This window comes from Lichenostomus cassidix, chromosome 13 (assembly GCF_008360975.1).
Source record: "Lichenostomus cassidix isolate B80296 chromosome 13, HeHo_3.0, whole genome shotgun sequence".
Lineage (NCBI taxonomy): Eukaryota > Metazoa > Chordata > Aves > Passeriformes > Meliphagidae > Lichenostomus > Lichenostomus cassidix.
In genome coordinates, this window is record NC_139494.1 from 13,942,207 (window position 1) to 13,968,230 (window position 26,024).

At 42.3% G+C, this 26,024-nt stretch overlaps 1 protein-coding gene across 9 annotated transcripts in view; it reads left to right on the plus strand.

The window, feature by feature from the left end:
- Nucleotides 1-26,024, plus strand: part of SGCD (sarcoglycan delta) — a 309,325-nt gene that overhangs the window by 231,420 nt on the left and 51,881 nt on the right. For all 9 annotated transcript variants that reach the window (XM_085073813.1, XM_085073812.1, XM_085073811.1 and 6 more), the window contains 3 exons: nucleotides 3,956-4,057; nucleotides 22,882-22,969; nucleotides 25,185-25,304. In XM_085073813.1, coding sequence (XP_084929939.1) covers nucleotides 3,956-4,057; nucleotides 22,882-22,969; nucleotides 25,185-25,304 — 310 coding nt within the window. The remainder of the gene's footprint in view (nucleotides 1-3,955; nucleotides 4,058-22,881; nucleotides 22,970-25,184; nucleotides 25,305-26,024) is intronic.

Here is a 26,024-nt window from a genome sequence, read left to right on the forward strand (position 1 = left end):
CACAGAAGAGTTTGGGGCTGCATTTCTTGTTTGTAAAGGATAAAGGATCCTGGCACCAAGGGACACAGGGAATGTGTGTCACCATCACCTTGGTGCTTGAGAAGGTGAAGCTGCAGCATGAGCCCAGCCTGGTCTAATAAAGCTGCCCAGGAATGAGACAGTACTGAAAATTCCCTGTCTCTGTGTGGAATCAATCCAGATCAGTGCAGCCAATACCAATTCCAGGTATTTACTGTAGAATTACAGAAAAGTTTGGGTTTGGATCGACCTTAAAGACCATCATGTTCCAACCCCTGCCATGTCAGGGACACCTTCTACTACCCCAGGCTGCTCCAAGCCCTGTCCAGCCTAGCCTAGGACACCTCCAGGGATGGGACAGCCACATTTTCTCTGTGCCAGGGCCTCACCACCCTTACAGCAAAGAATTTCTTCCTAATATCTAATCTAAGCCTGCTCTCTCTCAGCTTAAAGCCTTTACCACAGCAGTTACATGTCTCTGGTTAGGGTGGCTTGTTTTTCGTATGCTGTTAAATGGCTCTCCCTGCTACCAGCCTTGCAATTAAAAAATAATTTTAAAAAAAATGAAAGTAACCACATCTGTTAAAACACAAACACAAGCTGGGTTTTAGCCACTTGTATGTCCACATTGCCATCCAAAAGGCAGAGAGGAGTTTTGGTGATCAGGTACAATCAATGCTGAGCTCTTCCCCTAACAGTAATACCATCGTTCATAATTGGCTGTAAAAATGAGGTGCTTCTCAAGCTACTAAAACCCCAAATTCCTTTCTCATTCAGCATCCCCAGAATGACATTTATGTTATTCAGGATTGCTGTCCCCTTTCAAACCAGAGCAGTCAGCAATAGCACATAAATTTTTATGCCTGTCCAGTACAAGGCACTGCATAAAAAGAGAGCATAAATGATGTAATGGATGTGAAAGTTTTTGCCATGCCCTCCCAAAAAAGCAGAAAAATTCAAAGCAGGTGGGGAGGGAAGGTTCCCAACTCTGCCTCTTGTTTGGAGTTTGCCTCCTGGGAGCTCCCACAAAGCTGGCTTGTGCCTGCACTATAAAGTCATTCACTCTGCTGAGGAGTCTATTAATAAAAAGGAGAGCAACAATGATTTTCAGATGGCAGAGTATCAAATAATCAATACTTCTCCTTATTCACAAGCAGAAGAGTGGCAGATAAGGATATATACCAATCACAGACACAATGTTTAATAAAACATCTCAGTCTTTGTCACTCTAGGCACTTTTCTGCTACATTTTATAGGTCACAGTCCATGAAATTTCATAGGAACTTTCATATCTATTCTCTGTAGCAGAGTATGACATTTATTTGTTATTAAACCATATAATTTAGGGAGGATGAAGATATTTTATCCAAAACAACATGTGAAGTAGTCTTTCCAACAATGATTTTTCTCTAATGTATCTGTATTTTGGGACCTCTATATAATCCTGTGAGCTCCTTATTTTTTTGCTAATGGGAAATAACAGATTAATATCATTTTATAGTGATTGTATTGGAGGCCAAGCTACTCGTTAAACTCAGGGTATAACCTTTGCATGCTTTTTTCACCTGCTGACCCAGACTGTCACCACAAAAAGCTGTCAGCTTTAATCATGAGAAACATGAGCAGTGGTGAGTTAATTGTGGTAAGTCAGTGCTAAGCATTGCATCCTCTCCCAAACACCATGGAAGTCAAGAGAGGATGTGTTCTCATGGGGGCAGCTTTTATTAATTTTGGCAGCTGCAGGAGGAGGGAAAGGTGAGTGGGAGCTGGAGGCTGAGAAGGATCAAAGATTGAGAACAAAATATGAGGAAGTGTCTCTTTTTCTCCAGTCCAGTGGATTTGTAAGAGAATACACCTACTTTGATTAATCAAAGTGTCCTTGATGCTTTGGTTGTAGTACATTGTCCCATAGCACTGATACCTCTTTTGGGATGTGTAGGACCTGCTGGCTGTCAGCTAAATGTCCCATGTGTATGCTTTTTGTGTGTAAAAATCCTTTGGACCACACTTGGGAGACAGAGGGTGAAGGAGAGAAAGAGAAACGTGCAAGAGAGGAGCAGAGTGGAATTCTGGATCTCCATCATTATTCACAATAGGACATAGTTGTGAGCCACTAGAATTCCTGGTTTGCCACAGCTTCAGTAGTGGCTTGACAAGTCCCTTTTCATCCCTAGGTCCTTATTATTGGAAAAGTATTGCCCACTTCAGCTCAGGAGCAAGCCCTGGAGGGCTCAGCATTGCATATCCATGGAGAAGCTCCTTCTTGCAGCTGTCTGGGGCACTCAGCAACTTCTGACCTGCAACTTCTCTTCATAAAACCAGAGAAGACACTGCTATGTGAAAGCCCTCAGGGCTTGTAACCTTACTGAAATAATCTATTTCGGAGAAAAAAAAATTGTGGAGTTTTTTTAGCAGCCCAAAACACGTGAGGGACTGCAGATAGCTGTAATAATTCCTTCTTGCTCGAATGGCAAAGCATACTGCTATCAAAATTTAATCTGGGCTTTTTGGTGCATAATCATATTTCACTCATTTTCCTCCATCCTTTTGCTTGAGATAAATGAACCCCTTCTGTGCCACCACCAACCCAGAATTCATAAGCCAATATTTTACACCCAGGCCAACAAATACAGCCAGTGGCATTTTATGACCCATCTCTCATTCCCTCCCTACAATCAGCAGCATTTCCAGCATCTGTCTCTCAAATTTGCCTCCAGCCTTTGGTTCAAACAGAGATGACAGTGGTCAGTTTATCAGCCAGCATCACCTTTGTTCATAAGACACCAGGCTCTGGCAAGAACAATCTTAACTTGGCAGGGAACTATCTGGGAATGGCACTTCTTGGAACAGGAGAAGCTCTGGCAGGTGCCCAGTGTCGCTGCTGAGCCGTGTGGTGTCTCTGATTTTTATCCCTCCAAATTCAGGCCTTTTGGCAGCACTTCATGGAAATCTGTCGGGGTTAGCCACTCGCTTGGAGGGACACTGATTCCTCAACTGGGGCTGGAGGTGAACTGACAGTGAGAGGAAGAGGAAGAAGGCAGCTGGGGTTTCATTTTTGCAGCTGGATTGAAAGCATGCAGGATATACATCCAAATACACATGGTTTTCCTGGATTTTCCTGGTGTCCTCTTGATCTTCTTATGTCTTCTACCCAAATGCATTCCCCTTTCCTATAAAATTCATAAAACAGCTGGGGGTTAGGAACAGAGCTGGTGTTACTCTCCAGTCATGGTGATTGCAGTTTTTTACTGAAAGGTATTCTTCAAACTATCTTTTCCTCAGAAAAAAAAGTTTACCTCAATCCTTGCAAACTTTCACAACCATCCTGAATCTTAGAAATAAAACCTTACATCTGATGTTGTTTTCATTACAGCTGTACCTGTGCAAATCCTTACCCACACTGCATTTCTTACATACCCTTTCTTGAGCAATTACAGCCTAAATGAAGCTAAATCCCTCATCTTAATAAAAGTTAGAGCTTTCATGTGCCAGAGGTGAAATATATTTTGGTACAGTTCTGCTCAGTGCCAGTGTGTCTGTACAGATATTAATCACACATTCTTTACAGGGATTTGCTATGAATGAGCAGGTATATTATTATATTATACAGGCAGGCAATGAATATTACAGTGAATACTTTCCTGTTAACACAGAGCATCGCTGCCTCTCTCTGAGTAGAGAATGACTTAGCTTAAAGGAACATCTTTCATCTGTGTAAATGGTTTACTGGGGGGCATTGCAGAGAGTTCTGAATAGGATTTTTTTTTTTTCACAGAAACTGAGCTACAATGATAACACAAGTAATTGCATTCTCTAGTGCCTCCCAGTGCTATACGTGTTTTCTTCAATGGAAAAAAAAAAAAAAACCAGGTATTGGCAGCCTGGTGAATTGAGTAATTGTAACTAATAGGGTTGTTTCTTTTTGCCTGTCTTTTAGGATGGAATGGGGAACCTGAGGATCACAGAAAAGGGTCTGAAGCTTGAAGGAGATTCAGAATTCTTGAAACCTCTCTACGCCAAAGAAATCCGATCAAGACCAGTAAGTTTTTGGGAAAGGGATAAGCTTGTTTCTGTAGCCCTAACACAAACCATGAAGTGGCAGGTGACATGGTCATGGGATAAATTGCTTTGGCCATTGGCCTTGCTATACACATACAATTTGGGGAGCGAGGCAGTGGTGGCCCTTCAAGGACTTAATCCAGACACTAGATCCTTTGGGCAGTTCCAGAGTTGGTACCCATGGCTCTGGTTTGTGTGAGCCACAGTTAAAACTCTTCCAGGACCTCTGAGCTTTCACACTGTCTTTTTGCTTTGAGATAAATGCTAAACAGCTCTCAGCTGAAGGACGTGTCATTTTCAAGGCTGAGGGATGGTTGACAGTTCTGAAATTCATCTCTTTTTTTAACCAACTATAGCTTTTCTGGATAGCTGGGAGGTGGTGCCCTGTTGATTATTAGCACAATTAACCCTTATTTCCTGCTCAGTCCTGCTTCATGTTGGTTTAAAATTATGTGTAGTTAAAATTCAAAGCTGCTAAGAGTGACTTCTTGACAAAAGTGGCAAGAATGTTAACAACTGAAAATGAGAAAGAACCCAAGTGTGATTGAAATAACATTTTCATAGCAGCACTTCCCTGGCTGTTGGTGACTTTTGCTCTTTCTCATGCAATCCTCTATGTCCTGAGCAGCTTTAAAATAACTGAAACAACTACAGAGAGTTTCCAGGATCCGTGTCAGAAGATATCATCTGTCTTGTTTCCTGATCTAAAGTGTTAATTTGAGTCAGATACCGACCTTCCCTTTTGATAACAATGGCAGATAGCTAATTAAATAAACTTAACATCCTTTTATCTTAGCACTTCAGTGCTCTTGTAGAAATTGGAACTTGGAGCATAATGAACAAAACAGCCAATACGATAGCCCATTTAATTATTGAAGGTTGTAACCTCTGTAAGATGGCTAGGAATTGATTTGAACAAGCGTAATCATTCAGGAAGAAAACTTAATAAGAAAACCTTCATATCTATAAATGCTTTCAGCCCTGAATTAAAACTGAACCTGAAAAACCTTACATGTCATACACCTTCTAACATAAAATATTTGGGAACCAGGTGCAGCAGTTGGTTTGATAAATAGACTAACAAATTGCTACCTACATTTCTTTTTCTCTAGTTACATTGATGGAAATAATATTTGATTGCTAAGAGAGGTGAGAACTACTTCTCTCTACTGGGGAGTTTACTGTTTTCATATTATCATATTGATCTACATTTTAATCCATCAGGGGGTACAAAAGGTGTCCTTTCCTGAGGCTGTGAAAGTAATTTCCCCACCATTGACAGATTACTGAGAGCAAGGAACAAGAAGTGTAAGAAAAGGCCTGGGTGTGTTCCTTGCTTTATCCTCCATCCAGGATTATTTTTGCTGTTAGCTGGAGGAGGATTGAGCTGCCAGCCAGGTCTGATCCAGTCTGGGGAGCTGGAGCATCCCTGCTGCCTTCAGTGGATGATTCCTGGCAACTGAATTAACCATGCAGTGACACACTCCATGCATGTAGTTCCTCTGGCTTTGGGAATAAACTGGAATAGCCTGTGCTGGTTTCAGGTTGCTCCTGGTAACCCTGGAATTACTTTTGGGTTTGGGGCAACAGGAGGGATCTTACTGCCTGCAGACAGCTTCTGCTTTCTTGTGCTGTGTGTGAATTTGGCCTCTTGAAAGCAAATGAAAGGGTTGCAGTCAATCAAAGGATTACAGTTACAGAATATTTCAAAATATTGTTAAATAATCAATGCTTTATCTTTTTAAAGAACAACAGTATGACCCAATGCTGTCTTGGAGGGAAGTGTGGTAGCAGTTCTTGAACCTGATGAACATTGTTAAAATATAGTGCCAAACTCAGCACTCAGTAACAGATGAACATCCATACTAATTCTGTAGTGATCTTCTCTGGGTTTTCAGAAGTGAATAATGCAGCTTTAAATATGCGAAGAGTAACAGAAACAATATGACAAATAACATAGTAAAGAGCATCCCAGAAGTAATCTGACATGCACAACTTTTCATGTGTTTAATTAAACAACCTAAGAGTTGTGTACAGTAATAAATAATGGTTTTATATCAACTCCAAAGACTTTCAGACAATGGTTATTTATAGAATAATTTAACTTTTTAATTTTTTTTTAAAACCCAACGAATCTAACTTCAGTATTGTTCTGTGTAGTGGATGAGGGAGCATTGCTCCTGCCTGGAAAGGGCACAGAAAAATCACTTTTTGTGTAAGTGGCTGCAGTCCCATGCCCTCTGTGCCCTGGGTTTTCCCATTTGTGTGTCTCTGTGCTGCTGCTCCCCACACTGCACTGCTGCAGGCAAAGCTGGGCAATCCCTGCCAAAATATTTCCAAAATGGGAACTGTGATTATTCTTGAAAGCCTGAATTTGTCACTGGTGCCTCTTCTTCTCTGCTGCATCTCTTGAATCCCAGGAAGCTGGTAATTAAAATTACACACAGACCTGCTTTCCTGGGAGCTGTGCCTTCTGTTTTAATGATAGTTTTGGATTTCCACTTAAAAGAGGATTTCTTTTTCAAATTGATTTGGCTGGAAGGGAAGATCAAGGGTTGGAGAGGAGGAAAAGCCCTCAAATGTCATCCCAAGAGAGTGGGATGGAAGCTCTGGGTGGGAACCTCTGAGCTTCTGTAGTTTGTGCCTTAAAGAGCCCTAGCAGGTGCTGCTCTCTTCATCACCTTAAAGGCAGAGGAGTTCCACTTAGATGTGCTTCTCATTGCAAATGAAATACAAAAATGGTAGCAGAAGGATTGGATGGATGTGGTTCATCCATCAGCCAGGACAGAGAAATCACTGACATGGTCTGACCTCTTAAAGCTGCTTCCAGCCAGTTTCTTCGTGCATCTGACACCCCCAGATTTCCCTTCTTTTTCCCTCATCCACTGAAGAGTGACCCCCCAAATTTCTCTGATTTTATAAACAGATGAGGCTCTCTGTTCCTCCTGTTTCCCATCCTAATCCTGGCTCAGTAATATTGGGTTTTTATTATGGGTTAGGAGCCTGTTTTCAAGCCTCAGAGCTTGCAAATAAAGATAACCATGTTATTTTATAAACCTAAATTTTACCTGCAGGTTAATGAACTGGTGGTAGCAGTGTTTGCATCCTTGTAGCCTTGTTTTAGAGAAAAGAGAAAGATGTGTTCCCTTTTCCAGGAGTGCTGAGAGCATCCTGAGCTCCCAGCTGAACATATTGCACACCAAACAGTGTTTTCCATGCCACTTGCATGGAACCATGAGCATCTTGCTGCCTTTAATTAAGAAGATAACTGGACCATGAAGTATTGCCTGTGTAAATAAAAGTGATTTGTACTTAGTCAAGAAGGTGCATTAGGAATTCTCACATTTCTTTCCTCGCAGATAAATTATGAAGATTATTAAAAATTGGAAGGGTCATCTATAAGCCCATCTGTAGCTCAGCTGCACTGTCACTCTCAAAATGTAGCTGTCTTTCTAACTGTTGTAATTTATTGTGGACTATCGTGTGAACCATCTGCTTGCTTATAAATCAGACCAACTTTGACTGAAAGTTGTACACAGCAGTAGAAATCGTTAATTTTATGTCCTGGAAAGCAGTGGCAACAGTTTAGGGGACTTCAGTCTTCATTGCCTTAATTGGAATAGAAATTTAAAACTGGAAATTTTCCTGCCTGTGTTGAGATGAGCTGCTAAGAAGCAAGTTGCTTGGGATTTAGAGTTAGCTGAAATTTAGCTTTCCCGGTGCTGTTGTGGTGTTTTGAATTTTGGCACATCCAGGTCTGTGAGTAACTTGAAAGGGGCAAGACAGAGAACAAGCTGTGTGCATTTTCCATCCCGATAACAACAGAAATAAACTCCTGTGCTGTGATTACACAGGAAAATCCAGTGAATTACTTCTCTCAGGAGCTGTCTGACAAGCAATGAGATGATAATCTCAGCTTTAGGAAGCAGAGAAAGACATTGCCATGATAGGATTAGGATGGGTTTGCCCTTTCAATGTTCATTTCAAGTGCACAGATAGAGAAAAAATAAACTCAGTTTGCAAATGTTTACACCTCGGCTTTATTTTTTCTTACACTGAATCCTTTTAAAGACAAGAATATGGATTTGCCTGACAACTTTGGCTTTGCTTCAGTAAAAAGCACTCGACCAGGGTCCTGTGCCTTCAGCTCTCTTGCATTCTCTCCTATTTATGGGTCTGGGAATATAGAATTAAATGTAAGCTCCAACCTTTCTACCTCGGGGAGCTCCAAGTTCTACTGTTACATAGGTTTAAGGGATGGCAAAATTCTCTGAACAGATTCTGAGGAGATTTTTAAGTGTCTTTACAAAGAGATCTCTTAGTGTATGTAGCTGGTTTCATGTTGAAGGTCTGCTCCCTGTTATTTTTAATCAGCTGGAAAAAAAAAAAGAGTTTAAAAGAAAAATCCTATACATCAAACCAAAAAAGCCTGAGGCAAAGGACTGTGTCTTTTTGTTATTTTCCTTTCTTTGGGGGTTGTTAGAGGTTCCTGTCCTACTCAGTGTGGCAGGGAGTATCTGAGAGCACCGTGCTTGCTCAGACTGTTGGAGTAAACCTGCCCTCATTTGAAGCCATGAGAAATAACTGGTGACTCCAGTGCAAGGAGGACTGAGGCTGTCATTAACTCTTGGCTGGGATTCTGCAAGGGCATCTGTTTGGCCTGAAAAATTCACAGTTGTGAATTAGGGCTGATAACTGCTATTCCCTTTACTGGTGTTTGGTAAGTTCTCATCAGCATAAAAGCTAGACTGGCAAGTGCATAAAATATGCTTCTCTGTCCTCTACATTTTCCCCCAGCCGGTATTTGAATGATAGAAATTTTTAAAGGAAGCTTTTAAGAGTGATAAATAATTATTTTGCCAATGTACTCGTCTCACTGTGCTCAGTTCTGGAGTAAGAGTGCTATAATTTTAAAGCACAGACGCAATTCTGTAATGGCCATACTCTTTTGTATTATTTGCTCTGCAGGTCTACCTGCCTCCAAGCTAAAAATGCACATTGCAAAACAATAAACCATGAATTTGGATTAAACAGTGACATGTGCCTGCAGTGGGGCATACCTGCCTCGTAGCCATAAATACATATTTATAAGCAATATAACATACTAATTTGGATAAAAAGGGAATGCAGATGGCAGGATAATTGCAACTTTGTCCAAGGCTCAAACTGTGTAGTAGAAATGTAGCTTTTAGATAGATAGCATGAAAGAAGGCTGCTATTTTTTGAGGGAGAAGACAGAATAATTTCTTTTCTTCCTTTGTCAAAGTTCACAGAGAAATGAAAGGACATGGAATTAGTTCCTGATGATTTGGTCTAGCAAAGTGCTTAAGGGTTTCAGCATGTTCACTGAAACCATGGCAGGGTGGAAATGAGGAAATGCAGTTTGTCTCCCCACGCTGCCATCACTCAGCACTCCCTGCCTGCTCCCACCACCTCTCCAGCTCCTCCCAGCAATTCCCTGTTCCCTTAGGGACTGGTTCTTCAAAGGAGAGAGGAATCTTTGCATTATATGATGCACATGAGCCTGGGAGAGCTCCTGTCAGCTCTGGATGTTGGTGTCCTGGCATTGGCAGTTCAGCTGCCACTGTAGGTTCAGGCAGAAAAATCTCTCACTACCCAAGATCACCTTCTGATGCCTCCTCTGATTGCATCCTCACAGCTTGGTGCTCCCTGGCTGATTTTTGGCTCAGAAGTTAAGATAAAAAAAAGAGCAAGGTTGCTGTGGATGGCACAGCCAAGATGAAGAAGCTTCTTGCAGCCATGCCTGTCCATCTCCTGTCCTCCCTCCAGGGTTTGTTCATCATTCCTTGAGTCACCACAGCACACACCACGTTAGATTCCAATGTGCTTTATCTACACCAGTGCCTCCCAGCTGGGTCAGTCTGAGTCTTGCTTGCCCAGCAGAGATCAGCAGAGAGGGGAGCTGGCAGTCAGCAGGGAATGCAGTGACAGAACAAGGTGCAAAAGGCATCATTTTGGCAGCAACACCCTCACCTGATGCACAGATATTGTTGCCATCACCATACAAATAGGATTTGAGTCCGTGCACAGCAGTAGGCTGTGAGTGTCCAGGGGGATTTATAAAACTGATATGCTCTCCAGTAATAAATTTCATTCTGGAGCAGTGAAATCCAGAGAGCCTACTTCAGCCTGAACCTTGGCTGCCCCAGCGCTCTGGGGGCAGTTAGTGGCTCAGTGATATTTCCAGTGTGCTGAAAAGGTGGAAGTTAAGTAAATTTTACAGCAACTATGAAAATATTTCCCTTCACCTTCATAGTAAAATTGGTCAGTAGTCTCTCAGCTTTGAATTTTGCAGGGAGTTTTGTAGGCTGGCTGATGGGCTGTGCCCAATAACATCGGAATTAAATCCTGCTATTCCTCTCCCTTGCTGTTTCTGTAAGGAGCTGGTGTTGTGTGGTCCACATTGAGAGCTCAACAGGGAACTGAATTATCCTACCATCTTCCAAACCAGAGTATCCCAAAGATGTGCAAGAAAGGAAGCCCTGATGGAAACAAACTTTCAGAAATAAATCCACAAGTTGCATTTCAAAGCAAAGTCTCATGGAGCCTGCCTATGGCATTTCAAAAAGGATTTCATTAAATGTTGCTAACTTGTCATAAGATCTCTTAAATGGAAGGGTAATGGCTCATAACATTTGTAAGCTTTTTAATTTCATGCAATATGAGCAGTTTAATCAACACCTATTAAAGGCAATCAGCTGTGCCCAGTGGGCTACCTACCTCAGCTTTTGTCTATATTTGCATTTTGGGTTCATCTCTGAACTAACCCTGGGAACCACATGTTCATGGTTTCTTACCCTGACATCAGTGGAGGATTTGTTACCAGAAAACTTGATATGATCACTGCAGAAGTATCTGAACCCATAAGATGCATAAGCACTTTATAGTCAGTGTTTCTTCACCTTCTTGTGAGGGAGTTTGGAGTTAATGTGGACAAGTGAACAGCTCTGGAGCTAAACATGAAGAAGACAGAGAATTTCCCAAATGATCTCTCGATGTATTTTGCTTTTTCCCTTTGACAAGTGAAATTTCTCGCTTGAGCTGGTTGTGTGAGGAGAGAGAAACTGCTCAGACCACATGTTTGCTTTGCTGTTCTGATCCAATTCCCACCTCCTCTTCACTTGAAGCATTTGCAGCTGGACTCTATGGCCACAAAAGCCAGTCATGAGCATCCCAGTCACACTGAGCTCTGGGCTAAGGCTGGCTGCTCTGTGGGCTCTCAGCTTTTGCATTGCATTTTTGCCATCATCCCAGAAATCTCTCGTATTTCAGCTGTGAAAAGGAGGACAGTGGGGCACAGAAAACATGAGCCACTCTGTGGGATGTGTTTCTCTCTCTGAAGTGCAAAGGCTTTTGAGTTTAAGGATTTACCATGTCTAGACATTGCTGCTGACAATGAGGATTCTGGCTGCTTTGTAGAGGCTGGAGTACAAAAACAACTTCTCAATGCTAAAAATGAAAAAGAAATAAAACTTGATGCAGCACAGGTAGAGGGAAGATAGAGAAAAATAGAAAACTGAAACACTGAAAGACAAATAGGGAGATCCAATTACAAAGGAAAACGATGTTTTTCTCACATTTCCAAGAAGCCTCAAGAGCAGAGCTTTGTGTCTTCTTACCACAGGACAGCAAACACTTCTGCAACTCTTCTGCTGATCAAAACTATTTTGGCAGGAAAGTTATGTATTTTACAAGGCAGGAGTTGGCGAGACAAGCTGTGCTGTCATTAGGAAGTGCAGGCACACAGAACTGGTTTTACAGACAGCTCAGCTCGTGTGTTCTTTGATCTTCGACAGGAAAGCAAAGTCAGATTTTCCAGGTTTCATTTTCGAGTTGCTATATCAGTAATAAGGGTTTCTTTGATTTTTCTGTTTTTAAATAAGAGTTGTCGTATTTGGAGAAAGAAGAACTCAGGTGAAAACAAGAACAACTTTAAATTTGCTCCTTTTCTTTTAGAACAGATTTGTGGAGGGTCTTGGGAAAACTAACTTGCTGCTTGTGAGAGAAAGTACCATTTCTTTGGCTTTTAACATCTTCCTCGTTGGAACATGTTTCATATAAAAGCACATGCAGTAAAAAGTTCTTCTTGGGGGGTGGTGAAAGAAAGCAGTTTCCATGATGCCTGTTTTTTTTGTTGTTTCTTTTTATTTGCTCTAGGTTTTCAGTATAAAATGCTACATGTCCATTGATTTCCTCCTGATGTGCTGTAATTCTGAGTCCAGTGGGATTTTTTAGGTCTGCTTCCAGCCTGGCCTTAAAATTTTCTGAGGCAGGAAGGTTGTATGAAGTCCTAGCAGGAGTCTGCTCATCATTTCCCTCTGAAACAGAATAACCTGTGGAACAGGAAGAAAACTCAAAGTGCTTCAGCTCACAGTATTTCTTCCTTGTTCATCTATCAAGAACAATCCTTGTTTGCCATCCTTACATAAAACTGCAGGAGACTCCTCACTTTCAAGTCTTAATTTTTTGCCTAAGCTAAAGCCTCCTTGGCTTTTGCCTTTGCACCTCTGAGGTTCCCCAGGGAGCATCAATTGTCCAGTGCTGCTGTCATCCAACTTCCCCCAGAAACATCCCTTCTAAACACAGACACACATCATCCTTTGGGAAATTCTTATGGTCTACAAGGGAAGGCTTTATTTAAAGTTTATTTCAAATGCAGCAGTGATTTGTAAATCACTGTTCATGAAAACGTTGAATAAATGTCAAGATTTTCACTGTATGTTAGTCAGTGCAGGTTACTTTGTTGGATTCTTGATTAGTAATCTAAAAGTGGACAATTAAAATTGCTTTTATGTCCTAGGCTTTTTGCTTTCTTTGTCTTTCCAGTTGCAGCTTGATATTCTGCTTCTAGTTCCTTTTTCTCCTTGAGCAAAATAACGTGTGATTCTAGTGCTTTTCTCTTGATTTAGACAAGGGGCTGGTTTGTGATGGGACACCTAATGAGAAAAAGTGGTCAACATCTGAGTTCTGCTTCTCTGCTAGGAAACCAGCAGCAGCAAAAAGCTTTCCTGTGGCACCAGGAATGGGAGGTTAGTGATTTGGGGAGAAGCTTTGCTGTTCACTGAATCATCTGTGTTGCTCCTCACAGTGCCTGGAAAGTCTCCTTTTTGAAATGTTGGTGCAAACTGAGCCTTCTTGGATGTGATCTGACAGGACTGCAGCCCCAGGCAGCACAGCTGAAGAGTCAGAGGTGGTTTTTCCCAACAAGAAGCTTTGTAAGACATCAATATTTAAAAGCAGAGAAACAAATAAACTGAAGGCAGTGGGTTGATTGAGGGGAGAGGTCACTTTTCTGACAGATCTAGCATCAACTCTCCAGAAAGGCTTTCAGTTTTTTAGCCAAAAGCAGTTGTCTTTCTTTTGGTTAGGTTAATCAGTAGGAGTGTGAAGAATTCATTCTTTTTCTTAAAACCCTGATGTCTCTAGACATATTTTTCAGGTTAGAAGTGGGCACAGCTGTTCATGACCTTGGGGCAGTTGGTATTTCCCTTTAGGCAGATTCACTGTTGTGTTGTACACACAGGTGAATGGCCAAATAATCCATAATCCAAACACACAGTAATTGCTGTGAAAGGCCAGGATTACCTGCTCAGCTCTGATTTAGGGTCTTCTTGTCCGTGGTTGGAAGGCAGTGAGCTGATGGGATGAGCCAGAACGTTTCCTCTGCTGTTTTCTGTGGTTGAGGGTTCAGAACCTGTAACCTCTGGTTTTTACAGATCACCCCTCACTCGTTAGGTGAAATAAAGGCCACACAGGGCAGTTGCATCTCTGATATCACTGCTGCTGGCTTGAGAAGCACCTTTGCTTGCATGTCTGCTGTTGCTTCAAGCCAAAATATTTCATCTGTGTTCTACTACCTCTTGAAAGCCCCATCTCCTCCCACAAACTGACCTTTGCTCTGCGTTTTGTGAAGATCCCAACTCTTATTTATAAATCATGCACCTTGATGCTGGCACACAGCTGGGAGAGCAGGAGGCTTTTTGTTTCTTTCCGCACCATTATCTGTTATGCAGCACTATGGGAGGTGTAGCTTAGGTGAAGCAGAAGAAACAGGAACACACAGGCAGGACCTTTCCTGCGCCCTTTGCTGGTAGGAACCACTGGCTGGGAGTCTTCACTGATCAGTTCTGTCCCTCCAGAGCTTGGAAAGAACTTCAGGAATAAAACCACCAGGAGGCAAATGCTTTTTCAAAACGGGAGACAACCAGAGAGGCTGAGCCACTCTGCTGGTTGCCCAAAGAGTAATCAGGGTCCTTGGCTTTTCTGTGCCTCCCTGGGCTCTGTTTTACCTTCACACATCCCAGTCTCTTTGGCTGCTTTTGCCATTACTCACCATTTCCCCAAACAACTCTCCTGTCTTCTTCCAGGCATGGAAAAAGCATCTGCTGCTTTTTCTGCCAGCCTGACATCTCTTGAAACACCACTCCCCAGCTCCCCAGAGGAGCTGGTTAGGGATGTGTTTTTGCTCATCAGCCCTGTAGCACGGCAATACCCTGTGCTCTCTCCTCTCCTCACCCCAGAGCACATACTCAGGAGTGTCTGCTGACTGGCAGCCACGAGATGCAGCCAAATCCCAGCACAGACATGCACCTCCTGCAGCTCTGCTGCTATCAGACCTTTGCTGCTGTGCTCTCTCTGTAGGTACATGCACTCAGTGTCCAGCATGATTTAGGATCTTCCCTCTAGATTAGCCCAATTCCATGTCCCACACCTAACTGCATCTGTCATTTTACCTGTCCAAGTGGCCTCTCGCCTTGCTGTTGGGCATTCAGCCTCTGCAAGGCAGTGGAGGTTTGCAGTTCTTCCTCTCTGAGATGGTTCCTGTCTGACATTCACTCTTAAATTGTCCCAGCTCTGCAACACAGAGATTGGCCCCTCTGCTTCCTCTTGGGAGGAAGACTCTGGTGATGCAGACCCACAGAGTATCCTTCTTAAAGCCATTGTATTGACCATTTCAGCAGAAGAAACAAAGTGGCTAGATTGCAGCAATTCTAAAGCAGTTTGTGCAAATGTTCCTGTGACCCCATAACCCTGTATCATAGCTAAAGCAGATCAAATCACTTTGGTGTCAGAAGTAGAGGCATAGACCCAGCCTTTCTTCTCTGTCATTCCCCTACAGGGTTAACTGAGTATATTTCTACAATAAATATTCCCACAACGAGGCCTAAATATGGTTTTCATCAATCATTTTATAGCTGCTTCAAACCTGTCACACCAGAGTCTGCATTTACAGCAGCTCAGGGAGGAAAGAAAGCAGAAAAACCACAAATAAAAGAATTGGAATAGAAAAGCTGAATTTTCTGTCACTGGGAATTGTCAGATGATCTTTCTTGTACTGTGGCAAGTGGACAGTCTCCAGTGAATAAATAATTACAGATCCAGGAAATGAGATTATTACTCCCATGAAGCTGTTGAAAAGGAGAGCTCACTGTGCCCTTCCAACACATTTCCTGATGCACAATCCTGCATTTACCTATGGAGCACAGCAAATCTGAAGGACAGGGCTGATAAGGAAGAGCTTCATAATTGTGATAGGAGCCCAGAAACTGAAACAGTGTGATTGCAGGAACATGTCCAGGCTGCCCCTTCTCACTTCACAGCCCAGATGCATGGGAAAGAACTCCAGAGGGTAATCACAGAAGTGAGGATGGCTGCCTGCATCCTGCCTCACAGCCCTCACCGTGCTGTAATATAGTTGCTTTTGCAGTGTAATTGCTTTCTCTGCAGGGCTTCTTCCTATTGATTCTGCTTGTGTGGATTTAAATGGTTTGTGTATTGTAACTAGACTCAGGTTGGTCTGCACCTCCAGAGCTCTGTGCTAGGCAGCTCACACAGCAGCTCTGAGAGACTTCAAAGCTGTCTAGATAGCATCACTCCCTGGCCTGCACGTATATATTTGATTGGAAGAGAGAGGCTGGATCAGATAAGTTCAGAACATCAATAAATACGTGTATTTTGTTTGGTGACACTTGTTCAATTTGAGTCTCTTTCCCAGGAAGCAGCTTGTGTTGTGTCATTTTTTTCAGCGCGCTGTGTAAATGCTCTGCATCTGCAACTGTCGAGGCTGGTGCCATCCCATAGCAGTGCCATCTGCTCGCTCACAGAGTGCTTTTTGCACAGATAAAAAATGGGAGGTGTTACTCATAATTAGGCAAATCGCATGCTGTGATCTTTGATTGATTGGATTCCTGTTGCTGGCTACCTCGCATATGTCTGCCTTGTCCATAAGTATTGTCTACATATCAGCATATGGGTGCAGATGAATCAGAGGCTCACAAATTCCTTCTCCCCCGATCCAGGCAGATGGAAATGTTTTCCCTTCTTCTTATTAGCAGCAGCTGAATTTCAGTCACACCAGGGGCCTCTGCTAGGAGCTTGCCTGTGTTCTGTGCTGAACACGTAACAGAAAGTTGGCATGGCCATTTATAATCTAATACAAGAAGTAAGCGATCCATGACATGCAGCAAAGGAAAGCTGTAATTTCAAAGCAATGTTCAGAGGTATCCACGTTATTAGCCTTCCTGGAGAAAAATATCTGGATATATAACTTGGCGTTATGCAGTGCAGTAACAGAATGCCTAAAAGGACTCGTGAGCACTGCAGAGCCCAAGTGTCCCTGCTGAACCTGACTGCTGGAAAATACTGCTGTGCTTTTCTTAGTATTAACAGTATGTGCTCTTAAACGTGTGTTCACCTCACTGACTGAAATCTTAATTGGTTTTGGCTGTAGTATGGTCTAAGTGATGCTGGTGATATGGGAAAGTAACTGGGAAATTAGTAGTTGTGCATAATTTTGTCTTCTAACGTCTTTTACAGATAGTGAAGTATGATTTACTGGCAGTTTTCAAAGATGTTTAAGGCAGGCAGTAGGGACACCAGAAAGGCCATAAAAATGAAAACACATGAACAGAGGTCTGCACGCTTGACTGGAGTAAAAGTTACAAGCAGTGAGTAGCTGTATAGTTGGATGATTTAGAATATTTTTAAGCCTCAGCAGAGCTCTCTTCTTTTCTCTCCCTCTCTCCTGTGCCTACCTACAGTGTGTTTACTCCAGCAGGAGATCTGTCACCACTGGGCTCTGATCATAACCAGGACAGCCCCAGGCACAAAATAGGATATAACTCAGCAGAAATCCACAGTCCTGCTGCTCCAACACCTCCTGTAGACAAGGATCAGGTTGGAGTGAGCAGCAGCTCGGTATTTCTGCAGAGGAATTCAAGCAAATTGAAATGTTTAGAGAATACTTGGTTGATTTTATGCTGGAAGGGGTTAGCAATGTGCTGAGAACCCAGGACTGCTGTTCTGCTGTTTCAGAGCATTAGTGTTGCTTTGTTTGTCCAGGGATGCCAAGTTAATCATCAGCACATATTTGATTGACTCTGGTGCAGCACCTTTGGGTGAACTCTCAGTGCAGCGAAGAGCTTGAGGCATTTTCAGAGTTATTTGGTCATTTTACAAGTTGTGCTTCATTTCAGCTGTCTGAGCATGTCTCACCAAAGAACTCCTGGAGCTGAGCCTGCTTTAATGCATCAGACTTTTTTCCCAAGCCAGTAATGATCAGTTCAGTCCTACCAACAGAGAAAGTTTTGTGAATGTGCAGCAGCCTTCAGATGTTACAAACACCTGATGTTTGTAAAGCAGATCAGATGCTACAAACCCAGATTTCCCACACCCCTGGATACTGAATAGAACTCCAACAGGCACAGTTCCATTTTATTTTCATGTGTATGTCTATTGGATTCATCATGTCACCTGTGGTTTTCCTTATATTATAAGTCAATGAAGTAAAAAAGAAAGAAGAACAGCAAAGAAGTCAAGGTAGATGTAATGCCTTGGAAATTTTTTGGTGTTGTTTTTAATGTCAGCAGACGTGGTGTAATTTAATTTTCAGAAGAGTCTCAGCTGCAAAGGAGCTGATTAGGCATCTTGAAGAAGCAGCCACTCTCTCAAAACACCCTGTTCATGAGATTATTACAGGTATTCTTCTAAAGAGAGAAACCCCTAGATTGCCAGAAATGAATCACTTTGAAGGATACAAACCCCCTTGGGTAGCCTTCCAGAAGCAGAACCCAGTCATTTAGATCTCACATCACAGACTTGCCTTCTTTACACTTTGAAAAGAAGACTCGAAGATATAATTGCTTTAATGGAGCAGAAGGAAATTTATCTTCTGTTTCTATTGTTATTAAAATGAACTTCAAGAAGTGCCATAGAAGAAAGAGGTTTGTGGCATTGGACATAAAACTCCAACCTGCACTATCTGTGCCATTAAAATATGTCACTTTGGGTGGGACCACAGTATTTTCTGAGCTTCACATATCATTCTGTGAAGGTGACTGAGCCTTGTTTGCATAGCAGAAAGAACTTGAATTTTTGTTTTGTTTAAGCATTTAAATGCTTGATGAAGTGTCAGGAGTTGTCAGAAGTCCATGATGCTGCATTTCTGTCTCAGTGTCCATTGCAGCTCAGGGCTGTATCAGCTCTTCACTGATCCAGGTTACATCACCTGGGCACATTCCACTTGGGATGAAATTTATTTCCTGGAAGAAGAGGATGCAAACTCCATTTTGTTACATCTCCACTGAACCTACTGCCTCCTTCCTAAAAGCAACCATCTTCAGACACACATGTAGCCCATACTGGGGCATTTTACAGCATTTGTTTTATTCTGGTTGTTACCAATTCCTTTCACGGTTTGCTTTCATTCTGCTGTGAAAAGCTTACGCTGTCAAATCAGAAGTTTTACTAAGAAAGGGATTTAGTAACATGAACATTATGTTCAGCTGTTTGAAGGACAAAATCAAGATCAAAAGAGGCTCAATGATTAAACAACAAAAAGTATGTTTAAATCATATTAAGGGCTATTTTCAGTCTATCACCTACGGATTTAGCTCCATGCCTTAAATTGTTGTGCCAGGAGGATTCTGGGCAAAACCTCATTCTTGCAGTGGGGAGCTAGACCAGAAAAAGGAGGAAGAGCTTTTGAAACAGAAACAGTAATTACTGGCTGCAAGTTGAACATGAAGTCTAGATTTTGTGCTGATGTAGATAAAAACTGCTCCTTGCCAATTTAGATTATGCTTTAAGATTTTAGTTTTGTTTTATTATTACTTTCTCAAGACTGCAGGAAATTCGCCATTCTCATTATTTCCACAAGCTTTACTTGGCACTTAATGTGGGAAGTCTTTGAATCCATAGGATCAAATCAAAGCTATTCCTTCTGACCATCCAAACTACAAACACACCGACTGTGAAGCATCATTTTTAAATTGTCTGTTAAAATTAAATAGCATTTCCAAATATTTTTAATAGTTCCCTAAAACTGTCTAAGGACATCTGTTAAAGAACTGAATTTCCCTGAAGACAGCACTGGTTGGGATTGCTTCAGCTGCAAATTAAGGTTGTCAGTCAAAGGGCTTTTTCTGGTTCAGTTTCTGATCTGGGAGTTTTTAGCATCTCTTCCAAAGTGAGCCAAAGAAAGACAGCTAGTGAGCTGTTCTGGCTTGTTTTGCCATGTGTTTACCTAGCAAACAGCAACTTGATACCTTTTGTGAAGTCTTCTGTATTTTACTGGATACCTCACTGCTGGGTGAGGAACCAAGCTATGCAGTTTTGGCATATTTTTTCACTTTTCATGTTCTTTCTTCCTCAGCACGTGTCCAATGTTTTAATATATTGAGTAGCTGTGGCAAACGCTTTTGTGTGTCTGCAGACATTTGCATTATTGTTAAGGCACTGGGTCTGCTAATGAGGAGCTGGAAGAAGAGGCAGAATGATGTATTTACTCTCTAGGATTTCCTGCAGAGATGAATAGCAGGTTCATGGTGAGCTGAAAGTACATGACCAGCCCAAAGAGTCTTTAAAGGATGTGCTTGTTTATTGCATGCTGATCTTCTAACTCGAGCTCTATCGAGTGCTGTGACAGTTTGTGAAAATATTGCTTCTCTCCACAACTATTATATTGTGCTGATGCCATATTGATTTGGATTTCCACCTGCTCATATGCATCAGAACACTTCATTTTGTGTCATGGTAACATGAAAGTGGAAGAGAAGGGGAAGGTTTTGTCTTTTCAGTTGTAATTCCTAACTGGCTTTTAATGCTTTCATTATTTCTTTCTCCATGATTGAAAGAAACTGGCATCATCACCAAGCTTGCAAAAGAGGAAACATTTTTTTAATGTTCAGTGTTTAAAAGATCTCAGTGTTATTTCCTTTGTAAACAGAAGATGATGGATAGAAAATCTGCAGAATTTTCAGCAAAAGGGAGTAATTTTTTCAGTTCTCTTTCATTCCTTAATGGAAAAAGAATTATGGAAATGAGAGCAGGCATTGCATTAAGTGCTTCAAATGTTCTTTCCCTGCAGACCAATAAAAACATAACTCCTCCATTAGGGAAATTTCGTTTTTTGAAGGCTGCATGAATCTCAGTTCTGAATCAGTGAATGAGATGACTTGGCTGGGGTAAGCATTTCCACGTCTGATTATGTATTTTAAGGTTTTTGTAAGGGGATACCAGCTCTTAGCTTGTCTTGTAGGTCTTCTTCAGAGCAATTCTTTCTGTGACTTTTTATATTGGTTTATCTTGTACTACTTCTGTAGTGCAATCTTGTATTACAAAGAACTGTAACAGATTCTTCAAAGTCATGGACTATTTTTCCTACCTGAATTTGGACTACAATTCCTGGCCTTTTCAAAACACTCCAGCTGCTTGAAACTCCATAAGCAAAAGTCAAATAGTACAAGACAAAAAAATGGCTTTTCTGTGCTTCATATAGCACGTTTATAGTGGTTACAATCTCACCTATGACTATACATTATGCAGATTGTAGCTATCTACCTTTGAAAATATCCTTCATCTGTGAGCGTGAAATGGATATGCAGCAGTAAACTGTTGTTGCTGGCTGTGTTCAAAGCCCCTGAGCAGGGGATATTCAAGTGAAGCCAATCTATAATTTCTGCGCTGTTAACCATAAAATAGTAATAATCAGCATTAATTTCTAGAAGTTCTAGAAGATCACAAATAAAAATTAGAGAAGCGGGGAATCATTACAAGCCATTACCACTGATCCTTACTTCTAAATAATTGATCATAATTCAGTTTCATATACAGTATTACTTAAGCTGTCAGAGACACTGCAGAAGTGTGGAAGGATGATTTGTCCTCATTTAGTGTATGAGGGGACAGAGGCACCAAGAGCTTCTGAATCTTGTCCAAGATCTGGAAATGATTAAGTGGAATTCTTTTTTTTCATGTTATTTTTATTCAGTTGTAAATAGTCTGAATCTAGCCAAAATTTTCTAATCATAATTGATCAAATAAACCCCATTTCCCCCTTTCTTGCTGAAGGGCTGATCCCATGGGAACATGCTGCAAAAAAAGTGAAGGCAACAAACATAATTATTTGAACATTTGGTCACATGTGAAGCTAGTTTTATTTTAGTTTTTTGAGGTTTGTTTTCTGCAAACAGCACTGGGAATCATTTGTCAATCTCTGGAGTGTTCCTTGAAGCTCCAGTCCACCACAGGACTCCCATGAATGACTTCTGTGTTCCTCTTGTATTTTATATGCAGAAAACTTAGTCCTGCCATGATCCAGAAAAAAAGGCATCTATGAAAATCTTCCATTCCTTACAAATTCAGGAGGCAAGGAGAACATGCCTGAGCCACACGATTTTCTGTCCCCATCCTGATTATTCATTCCTAAGGGAAAGATTTTGAAACACTGGAAAAAGACATTAGACAGAAAAAAATTCAACTCCTTGCTGATTTTCTTTCTATTTCATCTCTCCTACCTGTCCTGTGGCTTAGTCAGTTGATGGATTTGATCAGCTGCCTGCTTTAGACATTACAAAGAGACACTGGCAGTGAATTTCCACCTCGATTTTTGGCTGATTTGATTCGGGGTCACCCTGTGCTAGTGCTGTGGGTGGCTAATAGCCCCTGAGGAGCCAACTGTGCAGGCTGGGACTGCCTGTGGAAAACACGAGTTCCCTGGTGCCTGGGCTGTGTTTGCACACAGGAGGAGCCAGATGGTTGGAGCTGTGGGTTTGCTTTGGCTTCGCTCTGCAGGAGAAATACCTGAGATGGATGCTGCCAGGTCGCTGTGTGGCTCCTGTGTGTTACCAGCTGCTCTGGCTCTTCTCTCAGAGGTGTGTTTATAGCATAAAAGTGAAAAGTTGGTGGAAGTCTCTGTGGTCGAGTGGGAAGTGGGGAAGACTTGGTGTCTTGTGTTCTGCAGAGCTGGTGGGATGGTCTGGTGGTGAGTTGGCATCCCAACCCTCAGGGTGGTGGTGAAACGTGCCAGGTGCTCCCCAGGTGCTTTGAGATCTAACTCACTCTCCATATTTTAATTGGATTTTCTCCTCCCCAGCCCTTGGGCATGGCTCAGCCCAGTGGTGGGCAGACACTGTCACCCACTGGAATCATCAGGAGCTATAATTCTGCAGATTTTCCTCCGAAATGTACTGCTGCTTTCAACCACCATCCCAAAACACATTTGGGAAGCTTAGGTCAGCTCCCATATCAGCTGCACATTTTAAAATAACAGGTTGGTTGGTTTATACCAGCACTAGAGCCAACCATCCCCAAAGCAAGGCACTGCCTGGGTCAGACAGAGCTGTGGTGTCCACTCTGGGTTTATCCTGGCCAGGAGGAGTTACTGCAGGGTAGCTGCACCCCAGCCATGCACCCAGCTTTGGGGTCAGTGCTGGGAAAAGCTCCAGGTGTCTCACCCAGGCTGCCATCCCCATCTCACATCTTGTTCTCGTGGTTTTGTTCCAGGGCAACCCCCTGTACTTCCAGTCCGCCAGAAACGTGACAGTGAATATCCTCAACGAGAAGACAAAAGTCCTCACTCGCCTTGTGACAGGTAAGGAGGGGAAAGGCTGTTTGGAGGGGTTAAGGGGGGATGAAAGTGGGTGTTTTGGGATGCTGTGCTGGCTGCAGACAGCACACACAGGGGAGCCCAGGGGTCTTGTGGAGCACAAATGAAAACTTCACTCCACTTTGTAGAAACAAAGCCAGAGACATGAAAGCTGTGCTGGAGAGGCAACTGGCTGGTGCTGTCTGATAACAGAGCAGACCATCATTTTCATTTGAAAGCCAATCCAGAGACAGAAATGTTAGCTGTACAACTTTAGGGTCAAGAGGAACATATGCCAGGCTGACATTTCTGTTGTAACAAGCACACAATATTCCTAAAACACTTATAACTTGCCTGAAATCTTGGGACCAACTGTGGCAACACTTTGCAATTTCAATTTAGAGTTCTTCTGCTGATGAAGAACTCCATTTGCCCCCAAACATGTTGGATGGGGAAATGGGTGTTCCATAAATCCCCAGTACACAGCAGCCTTTGAATGAATGCCTGAGTAATTTGGGTTGAAAGGCCTAATGCATTATATAAGGTACAGGGCACTGTATATATGGTGTATCATATATATTTGATATGGGATAGAGATATATTTACTGAGATTTATGCATGGACTGTGAGAAGTATTAGTGTGTGGCAAAGCCAGTAATCCATAAACATGTTTCTAAGTTGAGACTGGGTTGCTTGCCTTGCTTATATAACATCTTGGCCTTTAGTCACAGTATTAAATAATTAAATATGCAGCTTCAGTGAGCAATTATTTAGGCAGCATGTGTGAAACTTGCCTGGAGGAAGGAAATAAATTCAACCCCAGGCTCCCTGGTTCTCACATTTGGAATGAGCAACTCCAGTCTGTTGGCTCTCAGTGTATTTTCAAGAGGGTGTTTGGTTCAGTTAAGCACCTCTGTGTCACAAGAGGTTGGGAGGACACACTCAGTGATACCTCCCAGTGTGATGCTCTGCTTATTGAGCTTGTTATGCATTCAGCAGCAGCTTTGATTTCACAGTGGAGCAAAGATGTGGTCCCAAGGATGAGTAGGGAGGTGGTTAATAAGCAAGATACAAATCAAACTTAAAGTGCACTGGATTTTCTCAGAGTGCCTGCACGAGTTTTTAAGTATTTCCAGGCAATTCAGCACAGCCTCACTTCTCTGTAGTGCAAACCACGTGCATGATTCTGTGTCCAGGTGCCAGCACAGGTTACCAGTGCAGGGAAACTCTGCATAGAGATGGATTTGAAGCTGCCTGTAAGAAAATACTGGCTTTCAGGTGTTATTTTTCTTGTCTTCTGAGAAATGGGACTGCTCATGAAGATGGCCAGAATTAATGCAAAGTCCAATCACCTGCCTTGTGCAGGATAATATTCCAGGATGCTGTGGCTTAGCTGGATTTGGCAGGGCTGTTGAATGGTGATTTGTCCAAAGCCTGGCTTAGGTCAGTAACCCAGGGCAGCCTCTTTGTAACTCTTTGCAGCCTTTGAGCCCCAAAGCTGCACAGAATCACTGTTCAGGCAGCTGATGTTTATCAGGCTCCACAACAAAACGCATTGCCAGAGGCTTTCCAGCACTGCAGGGCACAGCAGCCTGCAGGAAAAGCAGCAGAATTGAAATAAGATCTTCGAAGGAAAGTTTTACTTGTCTAAAAACTTTATCCAGAATGAGAGGATGCCATTTTTCTTGGCCTGCACATTATTAAAGGGGTCTAAACCGAAACATTTGTTCCTGATTTGTTCTTTTTTCTTTTCTTTTTTTTTTTAATTGGTCTGTGCATGACACTGACAGAACTTTAATCCAGATATATTCAACAGGCAGAAAACCAGGAATCTTTTACACTGCAGCATCAGCAAAATGGGCTCAGGAGCTTTTGATACCTCTTACAGCTGCACCAATACTCTCAGAGCATGGCTGGATATGTTCATTGCTGTTTCACATATGGCTCTGTCCTTTTGTAAAAATTTCCTAGCCATGCCAAGTTCAATGGTGATTTTATGACACACATAAATATTACCAAAAATGTAAGTAGGAATAGTTGAGCAGTTGTTACTTGGGTAGAAAACTGCCCTTTTCTAATAAGATCTAAAAAGCCTCCCTGTTTGGTGTCTCTGATGCAATTTTTAGAGCTATTATTACTCAGCAAATGGGTTTATTGAATGTGTGAAGCTACTGTGTGATTGTCTTATACTTTTCCTTAAAGTAAAGCATCTTCCCCCTAGGTCCCCAAGCAGTGGAAGCACACAGCCAAAAATTTGAGGTGAAAACCCTCTCTGGAAAATTGCTGTTTTCTGCAGATGACAACGAAGTGGTGGTTGGAGCAGAGAGATTGAGAGTTCTAGGTAAGAGATTGTTCATTAAGTTTTAATATGCACCTCTTCAAATTTGAGTACAGTTTTGCCTGACTTTCCTTCATGCTTGCTGAAAGCTTCTTTTGGAGATAAAACCTTGTGCTGTTTATTGCTCTGAATCTCCTTCAAGCAGATAATGGCCAGGAGTTTCTATCTGAGGGTTTTCTCAACTTGCACAATATGTTATTTCCCCTCCAGAGAAAAAACTCCCCTGGAAGTGGTTTGTCTGGCTCAGGGAAGTAGCTTTAAAATCAGTTTTGAAACTGAACAGCTTTTTAAAGCCAGTTTTTCAGCTGAGGAGTTTTATCTCTTGGATCTGGGATGGAGGACAGTGAGGGATCGTTTTAGGATGTGCAGAGGGAAGCCTCAGGATTCCTGGGTTTGGTCCCAACACCTCCACCAGCTCCTCCTTCATCCTGAACCAAACACCAGGAGGGAAATCTGCAGTGAAAAAGTCCCATGAATTAGTATCCCACATGATTTCTCTGCAGGGTTTGGTGGCTGTCTCTCCTCAGCCCCACAAAAGAGCACATTGTGCATCTCTGAGATGTCTCCTGTGCTGTGTGGAGGGAGAAGTTTCCTGGGCAGGAGAAAAGGCCAACCTTGCCCTGTCACCACTCCTGCATCCTTCTGAGACACCCAGGGCAGCTTGAGCTCTGCTTTTGCCTGTGCAGGATCTGCCTCCCCAGCTGTGCTGCCTGCCAGCCTCCA